This window comes from Phlebotomus papatasi, chromosome 2 (genome assembly GCF_024763615.1).
Source record: "Phlebotomus papatasi isolate M1 chromosome 2, Ppap_2.1, whole genome shotgun sequence".
NCBI lineage: Eukaryota > Metazoa > Arthropoda > Insecta > Diptera > Psychodidae > Phlebotomus > Phlebotomus papatasi.
In genome coordinates this window covers 83505113-83519241 of record NC_077223.1, presented here as the reverse complement: position 1 = coordinate 83519241, position 14129 = coordinate 83505113, and the positions used below count along the sequence as shown (strand labels likewise).

The following is a 14129-nucleotide window of genomic DNA, read 5'->3' as shown; positions in this document are numbered from 1 at the left end:
AAGGGTTAAATCGCTCTTGGTTCTATCTCTGTGAATAAAAGTAAAGCGACGCACTCTTAAGGGGCTTAAGATCTACTGGAATTTAAACACAAAATTCTCATTTCAAGCCTTTTAAATGCGCTTTAACCCTTTAAGAACGATAGGGACACCGGTTTTTCAATACATTTTTTCCTACGGCCTTCTAAACTCTAAAGTTCTGTTTTGTTCAAAGAAATCGGAAAAGTGACTTTTCTGATTCCCAATTTTTGACCCTCTCGTCCTGAAAGAGTTATAAAAGACTTGTCAAGGTTTTGGTTCTATAAGGCAGCCATTGTGATTCTTAGTTAGGGATTCATATAATACAAGCTCGTTTCAAACGTTTAAAAGGCTTTTGCAACCATTTTTAATTTTAAAGAACATTTGAACAAGTTGGATATTTCTATTTTCTCCTAAATAATTGGTTTCCGATTAAAAGTTATTATCTTTTAGAATTCTTATGAAATAAAAGTCTCTCAAAAATCGTTTAAAAACACTTAGGGTTAGTATGGCAATCGGTTAAAACTCCATAGCGCCTGTAGATCTACTAAACTGCAATACATTTATGCCGTTTGATTCAGTAACTTTCTACTGCAATTACACACAATCTATCAATTTGATCTCAATCTTCACACAACATTTTGAATATCAAGCAAAAGAGTCACATTTTGAAGCGTTCCTTGAAACAAAAAGGGTCCAAGGATTTTTTTCTTGTTCCGATGAGAAGAAATCAAATGGTATAAATGGTGCTTGTGCTATTTGTGAATCGACTCGCCTTGCAGGTGATCGCAGTGATCTCCATCCTGTTCATTGTCCTGTCGACAGTAGCATTGACATTGAACACGCTACCGTCCCTCCAGGCCGACCACAATGGCTCGCCACAGGACAATCCCGAGCTGGCGATGGTGGAGGCCGTCTGTATCTCATGGTTTACACTAGAATATGTATTGAGATTCAGTGCATCTCCGGATAAATGGAAATTTTTCAAAGGCGGCCTCAATGTGATAGATCTTCTTGCCATAATGCCATACTTCGTGTCCCTGTTCCTGTTGGAAACCAACAAGAACGCCACGGACCAGTTCCAGGATGTGCGCCGGGTGGTGCAGGTTTTCCGCATCATGCGCATCCTGCGAATCCTCAAGCTGGCCCGCCACTCCACGGGCCTGCAGTCGCTCGGCTTCACATTGCGCAATTCATATAAGGAGCTCGGTCTGCTCATGTTGTTCCTGGCAATGGGCGTTCTCATATTCTCATCCTTGGCATATTTTGCCGAAAAGGATGAGCCCCAAACCAAATTCATATCCATTCCTGAAACATTCTGGTGGGCCGGGATCACGATGACCACAGTGGGGTACGGGGACATCTATCCCACCACTCCGCTAGGAAAGGTCATTGGCACGGTGTGTTGTATATGCGGCGTACTGGTAATTGCTTTGCCCATTCCCATCATCGTTAATAATTTCGCCGAATTCTATAAGAATCAGATGCGTAGAGAAAAAGCTCTTAAGCGTAGGGAAGCATTGGATCGGGCCAAGCGCGAGGGCAGCATCGTCTCCTTCCATCATATCAATCTAAGGGACGCTTTCGCCAAGAGTATGGATCTCATTGATGTCATCGTTGACACAGGTGAGATAATTTAAATTCTTTTCTTTTTCTTCTGTTTAACCCTTATGCTTGTCCTTGAACGTAAACTATCTCCCAAATCCTCAAAATATGACACTTTGGTTCTATCTCGGTATACAAATATATTTCCTGTAATAGGATCAAAACTACTGCCGCAGAAGAACTGTAAAGCAGTAGATTTTATCCTTCATGATAAATTTAGGTCAAAGCTTGAAGAAATTTTATCATAGAATTATTCCTTGAATTTCTATGTTTTGACAGAATAGTGTCAGTTCAAGGTTTACTTGCTGCTATCTCATTTCCCTAATCCTCAGATTTGAATGTGAAAACACATATTTATAGGTACCATAATATAGAAGATGATTGTCTTCAAAGGCTTCGAATAAATTTTTCTATGACTGTGTTCTGTGTTATTGTGTTTCTACCTTTTAGTTTAGTAGACTCAAACATAATGTACAATCAATCAACATTGTTCTGCTATGTAATTTTGCAATTATTAAACTAAACAATATTAAAGATGAACAATTGGATAAATTCTAGGGCACTAGTTTCATGTTGTTTTCGATTTATCGTTATTTTCAACATAACAGCACAATGCATTTCTCTCGAAAATCCGTTGTTCGTATTTGGTAAAAAATTTAGATAAGTAATCCCAAAGCCTAGACTTCAACTGGCGCTGAATTCAAACATCATAATTGAAGCTAACTTCAGTCTATACTTTTCAGCCATCTTGATAACCAAACACTAATTTTCATAGCCGTATATCAAGTTGAAGTGAGGAGCCACGTGAAATTGTTAAAGTCTTATGTTCAATAAGTCCTGTGAAATATTAAAAATTTCGTCCCTCGAGCCGAATTCTAATTCTGGCCTTCAACAGGTAGCCTAGAGCCAGAGGCCCGGAAGAGTATATTTTTAATAGATTGCTCATTTTTATTATTCAAGAGTTTTCTTCCCTGTGCCTCGACAGAGTTCCTTAACCAAAGATTCCTCATCTTCTTACAGTTAGGTAAAAGTTCCTTGCAACTGGTTTTCATGGTCTTTCCTCGTGTTCAATTTAGTTTCATCAAAGAACTTTTGTTGAATCGAGAAGAAATTGTAATTCGATGAAGCTATGTTAGGCATTTAAAACTGGTGCATTTGAAACTTTAAAACTAAATTGTTGAAGTTTCTGACAAAGTTCAAATACTCTAACGTGGTCCTGATGATGAAACGTCATCATTTCCTCATTGTTATTGGTTTCAGTCAGAACAAGCGACACCCAATCCTCAGTTCTCATCTGAGACAGGAAAAATTCCTGCCTTCACTTGGATTCGAACTGAGGACTTTTTGCTATCTAGGCGACTGCTCTACCACTGTGCTATGGGAGCAGTCGCTCTGACTGAGTATTCTGCCTGACTTTTACCAACTACGAATGATACAGTTAGAAGACTCGGAGTGAGTCGAAAACAAGTCAGGCAGAATACTCAGTCAGAGCGAATGCTTCCATAGCTCATTGGTAGAGCAGTCACCTAGATAGTGAAAGGTCTAGAACTGAGGATTGGGTGTCACTCGTTCTGACTGGAACCAATAACAAAATACTCTTTGGCTTAAACACCAAGTTAAACACATGTTCAAAAACACTCCATTTCATCATCATTATCAACCGCTTATCCTTATTGGGTTTTCAGGCCCATGACATCAATTATTATTATTAATCGTGTCGACACGTTTCGACACTCAATTTAAGCCTCGTGGTAAAAGGATCAGTCAGACCTCGGAGACTGTCCAGGAGCACCGATTTAGTTCCGATTAAAGTCCTAAATACGCATGGAGGTTTCTTCCTTGCTCCCATGACATCAATGTTAACAGCCTACGCCTGTCGATACTCCGCCACTTCAGGTAGATGTTCAGATTGGATCCAAAGGCGCTAACATGCAAAATTCTGAATTTGATTAAGCCACCTTGTCCTAGGTCTGTCACAATGGTTTGTCTATAGCTTTTCTGGGAAATCTTTCTTCATTCATGCGCTGAACATGACCATAACATCGAAGTTGTGATCTCTCAACTTGAGGAAGTAACTCCTCACGAACAGCCACATTCCTTACTCGATTTCGACGAATGATTCCCTTAACCATTCGGAGATACTTTATTTCGACAGCTTCTACTCATTATCCTACTTTTTCGGTCATTACCCAAATTTCATTACCATAGTTGAGAATAGGAATGTACACAGTTTTGAAACTCGATAATTTCGCCGAATGATTAAGATCGACCTTCCTACCAAGCTCCTTCATGACTGCAGAAGCTTAATTGATTCGCGACAAGAGTTCCGCGTCCATCCTACCATTATCGCTCGTGAATAACACCCCGAGATACTTGACTGATGAAACATAATTCTCTTTTCATAAGCACTTCTGGTATATGGATTATCAATTTCGAATAGTTTGATTTGAAATTGGTATAAACCAATAAGCAAAGCTCGCATTAGATATTCCCTTCCACCTCCACCGAACACTCGTTATTCGTACTAATCAATAATATACAATTTTCCTAGTAATACTCCATTAATCTTACGATGCAATTATCGTGCTTTTGATTATTAAGAGGATTTCCAAAACATCACAAATTTCGGTGTTTGTAAATTTTGATTATGAGTGAATAAACGAAATTTCACAAGTCAATAAACGAAGCGTCATATTGAATCTAATTTCATCACATTTGAAATGCGATACTGTTGTGTCAGATGCAGTTGTTATCTAGCTCTACAACGCTTCATATTCCCTCTAGCGATAAATGAACAACTCAATATGGAACAATCTATATCCTTTTGCAGAGAGGAATACGATTAATGCTCTTAAATAAACCATCAATAAACTGTAGTTACATTTACATAACCTCAAAATATTTTGTATTGGTACAGGTATAATGGTACATTATGTTTGAGTCTACGTTAGTTTTCTATGTTTTTTTATAACGGCTATTCTGTCATAAAGATGTCAAAAGTAGGCTGACGTCTCTTTGACAGATAATTGGTACATAGAAAAAACATAGAAAACATATTTATACGCAAATTTTAGATAAGGATAAAATCTAGGATAGTCAAAACTTAGAGCATGATGGATATGTTTAATATAAAGTTTTTAGTGTTAATGAATGTGAATTGTCGTGGTAGAGAATTATGTTTTATGAGTTCGTGTGATATCTTTCCTGTGTTTTCTGTGTTTTTTTCTTGATTTTCCATTTTGTTTTTCCTGTATCTGTGTGTCTTTTGACTTGTTGTAAAATCAACTCGCTAAACACACCAACATTGCTAACATTTTTTCTATCGTTATATCTTGAAATTGTCACTTTAAGACATTAAAGTGAACTTTAAAAAAAAATTGAGCAAGAAAATTACATTGAGAGAAAAGAATTGGCTTCTTTTGCTAATTAATTCATTTTGAGACACGTGCTGACATTGCTCAGATATAGGGAAAGTAATTCCGATAGATATTATATATTAATTTCTTAGTGCATGGTGTCATTTCAATTATTTTCCCTGCATCGTCTTGGTGATATTTTGACCAATATTGAAAGACCGTACAGACGAAGAAAATAATGAAATATAGAATGTAGAAAGATAATACATATCGATTTCAGTGTTAAGGTAGTTGGACATCTCAATTAATTTTGTATTAGTCGTAAACTATTTCCAATTCTAGTTTGTAGAATGAAATAAATTGTATGAGGTATAAGAGATATTGTGTAACTATGAAGAAAGGAAGGTTTATGATATAGTGTTAAGTATATACTTCGTCACTTTTTTGTCTATTAATAGAAAATAATTATTCAGACATCAATTAAATATCTAATTAAGATTGAAGCATGTTTTGAAGTAAACACAAAAGTATTAATTTACAGAGTTTTCCTCCACAAAGTGAAAATGAACGCCAAACTTGAGTGCTTTATTTTCACTTCAATAAATACACTAATAGTAAAGAACACTTTGGATTCTGACAAAATAAAATTGTGTAATATTATAGTGTATTGGATTGAAGGAAAGGATGCGTCATCTTGTGAAAAGTATAAGAGGATCTTTTACGTTTTTTCCTCAATGTTATATAAATAGCTAGAAAATGAATGGGTGAAGACAGAAGGGAAAACTTTTATGATAAAACTTTTTGAATTATTGAATGCACACATAAATATAAAGTGTAGTACAATATCATACAAAATAATCTATGTTATTTGTATAGATGGAAACTTACATAGTAATATGAATTATCTGGGAGTGGAAGAGTTTATGAAAATGTTCTGGAAGGCATACGAGATGATTTACTGTACTAGTTTAAAGTAAAAAGTTTTTTCTTGTATGTGACAAGTAAATCCCACGAATGAAATGTAGGATAAAATAAAATAGAAAACATAGAATTTCTCCCCTTTGTTGATGTATAAAGAAATTACTATTTTACACATCATTTGCACTCAGTTACACTTAAAAAAAACAACACATACACAGAAAATCCCTCATGAGAAATGTTACAAGAAGAAACAAGAAGTTGCCCACTTCCATAACCAACGTTAAGACGGTTATTATTTCTCTTGACTCACCACAGGTGACCAATGTGTCCTCCTTGAACCGCCCCAGGACTCCTATGATACACCAATTACACCACGAAGACAACGCCTTTCTGCACGTATTCAAGAACTTAATAAAAATAGCGATTCCGATGCTGAATATGATGCTGCATCAACAACTAGATAGTCCCCTATTTTCTTGTTACACTTGAGCATTGTCACAAAAAATAGGATAGGTTATGTCACAAAAGATCTACATCTTTTTGACAGTTTTAGGAATATAGAAAAAAATCGATGTTTTTATCTCCTTACGTCATTCAGTTTAATTCATCCGCGAATTCCATTAGTCATAGAAATTTTCTCAATCACAAAAAAAAATGTAACTGAATAGACAAAACGAAGAGGTAGTTTAATGATTAAGAAAGTAATATAAGAAGCCAATTAATGACTCTTGAAGAAAAAAAAAAACAATACGTCCACAGTCAAAGCATGCTTTTTATACTATACTTGTTGACATTTTTATACGTCAAATTCCTTTCAAAATGACAACAGTTATACCGTCATCTTGACTTTAAATGGATGACGGCACTAGCTTCTGACAGATAATGTCATGAAACAATTTTAATGTAATGTTTATGAATAAAAGAAATGCGCTGAAAATAAATTGCTGTGTGTTCCCTGCCTTACAGATATTTTAACCAAAAAAAAGAAATAACAATTATTAGGTGAGAAAAATAATAAAGCAATCACATTGATTAGATAGTTTTGAAAAGAAAAACTCCAACACTACTAAAGAAAAACATTATACTCTCAAAATATATTTAAAAAAATAAATAAGAAAATCAATAACACATCACAAAAAACAAGCATTTTGCAAATAACATGAAAAATATGACCTAAAATTTTCAAAATAGTGAATATTATCAAATAAAAAAGCAAAATATTGCAAATCATAACTTACATTGACGTCAAAACGTAACTTTTAACAAATTTGCACTTTTTAGAAAAGAAATAACAACATAATCTAATTTTTTTATAAATAAAATATTTTTTGTACATATGTAAACTGTTCTCGAATCTAGAAAAAAAACAAAGAGATATTGAAACTCTTATACACTTCTTCCAGTAATTGCAACAAAGGTTTTTCATTGATGTTTCCTTTATGTTATTTTATGAAAATCGTAGTTATTACTTTGAAAACAGATAAAATAGACATATTAATCTGTTTAGCGAGTTCCTTACAGAATTGTTAAATACTGTGTCTTGTTTCCTTTCAATTTATTCTTTTTTATCTTTTTTATCTGTCTCTGTGCACACAGAGAAATTTTAGTGGCATAACAACTCCAAATGGTGTTGTCGGACACACCAACCTCAACCCCAAAATCAACTAACCCCAATTCGGTGTTCAGAATACACCAAGTGGTGTCACAAAGCAACTAACACCGGCTTTGGGTTTCTGATTACACCAATTTTACACCAATTATTAACACCAAATTTAGCGTTGTTGGAACACCATTGTGGATTTTGTATCACACCATCTCAAGAAAATATAGATGTTCCTTTTACACCAATAACAGTGTAAATTCCCCACCTTTTTTTTTTAATATAACGATTTTTTTAAATGATCCCATATCGAAATCCATATCCGTATCAAAATAAAATAAATTATGCACAAATTTTGTATCTCTGATAATCATTTTTAATTGAAGGATTTTTAGAATAGTATTTACATCATTTACATTTTTTTTTTAATTAATATCTTTTCGATCACATATTTTTATACTCAAATATTTTTACATTTCCATTAGTTTTTCAGAGTTCATATTTGCGGTCTTATACATCACAGTTCTTGTTTTATTTTAAAAAGTTGTAAGAAAATGTTTTCTAGGATAATTATGATCCAATAAAGTCGAAAAACCATCCATTCTTCATTGTATCTTTTAGCTTAGGCGCTAGGTGAGAGAATATAAAAAAATTTTTGAAACTCTTTTTGCTTCTAAAATTCACATTTTTACTTTTTTTGAATAAAATTTACAAAATAGAATGACATATCTCTCAGTAAAAAATAAATTTATTTTAGTCAGATAATTTTAAATCGGTATTTTGCTTGAAATTGGAAATGAGTTCTTTTGCACAAATATTTTTTGTTGCTTTTTCTCTGACATGTCACACAAAACTCTGGATAGCAACTAAACGAAGATTCAAAATGAGTTAAAACTTTCTAAAGATGTTAGTAAGACAGTTTTGTAGTGAACAAAGAAATTATGCTTAGATTTCAAATAACCAAATAGCTTAACGTATTCAGTGTGGTGTTTTTCAATTAGAGAATTTAATTTTTCTAGTTCTTCGGTATTGAATTCAGTCTTTAGAATCATTTCTAAAATTTCGTCCTTTTTCAGTTTCGTTGACGATGATGGTTGCACATTTACAGGGACATCTTCTGAATTACTCTTTTCAGACTCTTGCATTGGCTTTCTCCATTCGCCTAGTTTAGCTAGAAATTTTAGCTTACTTTTTAGACCGTTTTAGAATATTTCCTTGATGTCGCTTTCCGTCATAAATTTATAAACACTTTCGTCGATTTCCAAATCTGAAAAGTAAATATAAAAAAAACAATGTCAATAAAAATATATTTGTTACGATACAAAAATGTAAGACATAGTAATTACAATTAATTAATTAATACAATTTTAAATAAATAGGATTTTTGAGATCTAGTGAGGAGTAATTCCCTTATATGATTAATCAAAAGATAAACTCACCAAGAAATCTCTGAGCAATGTCCACTGGAAACCCCCATTCACATAGAAGAGAAAACACTTCTGCCACTGAATTATTGTCCATATTATCGGCAAATAAAAAACTTTCAAGTTCAATGTGTTCCAGAAGCCACTTATTTATAATTTCACTTGATTATATGGAACAAAAATGCACTAATTAACACAATAAGATAGATTAGATAAATCACAGAAAATTGCGCAATATCACTTTCTTCCGTACTCTTCACTGATCAATTTGGTACTGATGCAGCGGGGAGGAAAGAGAGTGCACGAAGGATAGTGTTCGATGGTGAGCGACGAACACCGTTTGGCGTTGCAACAGCACTGTTTAGAAAATTGATGGTGTTACTTTTGCACCATTTTAGAGATTTCTGTGGCGGAGTTAATACAACACCGCCAAAGCATTTCATACAACACCATTGATTCAAAACTAGGTGTTAATTTGGTGTGAATGCTACTACGTTTGGTGTTCAAGCAACACCAACACCAAATTCAACCCCAAATTCAACACCGCTTTCTCAAAATCACTTCTCTGTGTGTGTACAGAAAATAATATTAGATGGAATTTATCGATTTTACGTGTATAGAACATTTTTAAATTACACAAAAAAGAATTTCTTTTGCAACTAATTGTTAACTAAATGTGTATTAAAGAAATTTACTAATTAACAAAACCCATGAACAATGCAAAACTGAATTTTTTCGAATCATAAATTTAAGGCATTCTATATAAGACAAGAAAAAAAGATGAAATAAATGGCGAAATACGTGAAAAAAAACATCTGAGATTTTCCAATAAATTATTCTTTAAATATCCCATTTATTGAAAAGGAAAGTTTAATTTAAAATGTGTGGAATTGAATTTCCACTGACACGACGTTTATTTAGAGCTTTAAAGCTTCAACTGGATTTTCTCCGATTGAATCAATTCTGTGGCACTTTTCCTATGCTTTTCTAATGTGTTTTTCATTTCTTTTATGTATTTTATACGTGTTTTTTTCTTTCTGTATCTTTAACACGAAGTGAAATTAACATGAATTATGTAACCACTGTGAAGTCCTTCTGGAATGCTTTCGTGAATGTAGGAAATGAGAAAATAAGTGTAGAGAATGATTGACATGTGTAAAGTCCTTTCTCAAAATCAGAATAAGGGTTGAACTAATTTAGGTTAACTTAATAAAACAATATTCTAATACCAATGCCTGACGCTTTTATCAAACAAATAAGTACAAATTAAACTTTTACCTGAATAAATTTAAATCCTCACTATTTTATCGCAATTTCGTCCTTAACCTCAATATTTCAGTCAAATACCTAACCTAAAAAATCACATAAAAAAATTGTACTAAAAATCCTATGCTTTTGTAATACGTCTCGTATTTTCTGTTATCAAGCGTTCTTAAAGGTATTAAGCTAAAGTCCACAAGTAAAGTATACTTTTATTCGAAAATTTCTAACCTCAACTTTGTGTATGCATCGCGTAAAAAAATCAACTCCCCCTTTCAAAACGAAATGAAACAAATTCTTTGGCTTGACGCGCTACCCGGGGTCACCCACAGGACACAACCTTTCGCAAACAGACGGCAACAGTACGGAAGGTGAATCAGCGTCCGGACGAAATCCCGCCATCACAGGAACGGGCTGTTATCGGAATTATGATCATGTGGCGTCGCACTTGAGGAGCAATTCATCTCAGGTGAGTGGATAAAATTCTATTGTACTAATTTAGGTGTAGATTAATAAAATATTGGGTCAAGCATGTGGCAAGTTAATTTTTTTTATGGAGCTATTTGAAGCCAATTGCCTAAATTGATCTCGGACTCAGCTCACAGTGCTCCGAAGAAAAAAATTATTTAAACAAAAATTTAGTATATTTATCCCTCCATACGGAAAGGTATCTTATAATACGGAAAAACTTCTCACTTTTTAGATTTAGCGTGACGGTTGCGAGTGCAAAAAAATTCCCATATAAATTTAAATCGAAGTATGAGAAAGTGACTTCAAATTTCAGGCAACTTGCCAGGGGCGTGTTTTGGGTCTTATTAGCTTATTAATGTAATAACATGCGAAGTGAGGTTGTAGTGAACATAACCTTAAAAGCTATTCAGACTGTAAATGCATAAAGCTCAAACTTCTCCAGAGATAAAACACTATTTGAGAAAAAATTAACCACCGTTACATGATGTTTACTATTTCATTTTAATTAAATAGATTAAAATATTGTAAAATCCAATATTTTAATAGAAATATTAAAATAACTTGCATTAAATTTTAAATTAACTAGTCGATGATTAATTGAAAAAAAAATAAGATGATTAGTGAAAATATTTTGTTTTATTTAGATGTTTATTGTGCGCGTTAAAAAAATACTTTTAAAGGTTATAAATTCCGCATAACCTCACACTGCAAAATAAGTTCTTAGACGAATTAAAGAGTCGTCAAGCCCAATGAGCGCATTTTTTGATATTTTTAGATGTTCTCTTTTAATAAGAAAAATAATCAAAATTTAAATGAATAAAATTAGTCATTAGGGGAGTCCAGAGCACAATTAGCAAGGCTGGAACTAGACAATGAACTTTTCAAGTTTTAAATTAAATTTCACAACTGCTTCCAAAGAAACGATTTTGAACAATTTTAAAATGTTTCGGGCGAAAAGAACACTTTTTGACACTTTAAGAACTCGTGTCAGGATTTATTGACACCCTACTCTGTACCATTTGGAATACGAAATTCGAACACTTATCCTCATCGAAAAACGCAGATTCATGAAAAAACGTTATAATATTTAGATTTTATTGCACGCATTAAATAAATTTCACCATTTTGACAAAGTGTCAATAGAGGTTCCCTGTCGAACAGGTGTTCCTGCGACACTATATTTAAATTTTAAAGATTTACTGATTTGAATTTCGCACAAAAACCCGAAACAAATTAATTTAAGGGATTTTGTGGATTGCGTAGATCAGAAACTGTATAATTTTTCGATTTTTTAAAATATAGGGTCGAAGGAATACCTCTTCGACAGGGAACCTATATTGACACTTTTGTCAAAATCATGAAATTTATTTGAAGTGTCTAATAAAATGTATATATTTAATATGACGTTTTTCCTTAGTCTACGTTTTCTTATAAGGAAAGATGTTCAAATTTCGTATCCCAAATGGTACAGATTAGGGTGTCAATAAGTCCTGACACGATTTCTGAAAGTGTCAATAGGTGTTCCTTTCGGGTCTCGGTCAAAATCCCGAAAGCCAAAATCCTGAATAGGCCAAAATCCCGAATACTTAAAAGTATCACAGCTACTCCCACGATTACACCCGCGCTTGCTGGAGGCAAAGGGAAATCTTCTGTGTCTTGGGAAATTATTCTAAACATTTTCCTCCACATAATTTCATTCCTTTCAGGATTTCGAACATTCGGGATTTTGTCTTTCGGGATTTTGGCTTTCGGGATTTTGGCGTTCGGGATTTTGGCTTTCGGGATTTTGGTTTTGGAGATTTTGGCTGCCACCGGTTCCTTTCACCCTGGTATATTTTTTTATTTAAGTTCTTAAGAACATAAAAGAATAGCATTTTAATTTCGTTTTGTGATTTCTTTTCTACAAATATTGAGCCGTTATTGGGACCTGATTTTCGGAAACCTTTTTTGAAAAAAATTGCTTTTTAGTCACGATTCAGAATAATCAAAAAAAACTAAATATTTCTTCTAAGCAAGTGTTTCAAAATCATACTTTGACAACGGATTTTTATTTCCTTGAACACAAGCTACTTTACAAGATGAAACTTGGTGTAAAATATGTAGCGGAGACTTGGGCAACACTTGTCAAAACGCATATTTAATTCTTTCACGAGCTCTGAGAAAACTTAAACTTTTTATTATAAGCATATTCTTATAGGAAATTTACTGCTCTACAACATTGCGGAAGACTATTTTTCTCTATTTCGAAAGAAATGTGATTTTCAAATTATTTTCTAAAAGTCGATTTTGTGGAGATTCTTAAAATTGCTGGGACAAATTTTGTCAGTATTCGGATAATTTGTCACGTTTTACTCTCGCAAAACGTTAAAAATATCAAATAGACATATTTTTATAGGAAATGTATTCATCTACAACTTTGTCGATGATATTTTTTTCTCTATCTTAACGAGAAATGTGCTTAAATTGAGCTAATCAGTATTGATATTTTCTGTAAGTCAAATATTCCAAAAATACGGCTTAAAATTTCATTATTTTTTATTTTACATAATCCTTCCTCGAATTCTATGAAACTTTGCAAGTTTAAGAAGGTTCATGAAGGTTATCTATAATAAAAATTTCAAACCTCAGTCTCTTTTATTTTAGAAAATAGTGAATATTGAAATTTTCGTTTTGACAAATTTTGCCCCAGTCTCCCCTACATCAAAAATGGTAACATTTATATATAATTCCTCCAAATAATTCTTTCGTGCAAATAGGAGTTTAACTCATCTGCTAAAAAAAATATTTTGTTATATTCTGAGTAATCTAGAGTACTGCAAAGGAAGTTTTTTTTCGAATAGGTTCTCCAAAAATCGGACGCAATTCCTGAATTTTTAAAGTTAAAAAAAGAAATCAGAAAATACAATTGAAGTATTCTACTGTTATGTGCTTGGGGGCTCAAATCAATTTTTTTATTATGTTGAAATAGAAAAGAAAATATGTTGTTATTTTAGTGCTTATTTAATTAGGAAAACGATAAGATTTTTATAACCGGCACCGTAGGTTTACTGTTTTTTTTTCAATAACAGAAATTTTCTAGAAATTACGTACTAATTATATAAATAAAAGTTATGCAAAAAAGACACATAAAAATCTTGTTTTATTTAGAACTAGATGCAAAAACGACAGGTTTTAAAAGAGTTTTTTAGGGTATGACATCAAATTTTCAGTTTATGTTTCGGTGAAATAGGTTAAATACAAAATTAAATTAATTTATTATTTGTCAGACAAATAATTGCATGTTTACAATAGTAAGCCTATTTTTTAAATTTAATATTTAAGTTTTTTGTTTCCAAATAAAAAAAATATGCGGCATAACTACTTTCGATATAAGGGAAGAGCACCCCGGATCGGAACATTAAGAGACATGCTCGATATTTAGTTGAAAAAAGCCTCAAAATACTTTTGGTATTTTTGTTTATGCTAATCGGTATATTA

At 32.9% G+C, this 14129-nt stretch overlaps 1 protein-coding gene and 1 long non-coding RNA gene across 7 annotated transcripts in view; one reads left to right on the top strand and one right to left on the bottom strand.

Annotated features, from left to right (window-relative positions):
- Positions 1-14129, top strand: part of LOC129804718 (potassium voltage-gated channel protein Shab) — a 137753-nt gene that overhangs the window by 91265 nt on the left and 32359 nt on the right. For all 6 annotated transcript variants that reach the window (XM_055852271.1, XM_055852269.1, XM_055852267.1 and 3 more), the window contains 2 exons: positions 798-1641; positions 10514-10650. In XM_055852271.1, coding sequence (XP_055708246.1) covers positions 798-1641; positions 10514-10650 — 981 coding nt within the window. The remainder of the gene's footprint in view (positions 1-797; positions 1642-10513; positions 10651-14129) is intronic.
- LOC129804728 (uncharacterized) lies at positions 7851-9197 on the bottom strand. Its single transcript, XR_008752017.1, has 2 exons — positions 8937-9197; positions 7851-8764 (listed from the first exon to the last, which is right to left on the bottom strand). It is a non-coding gene; the product is annotated as an uncharacterized LOC129804728 (long non-coding RNA).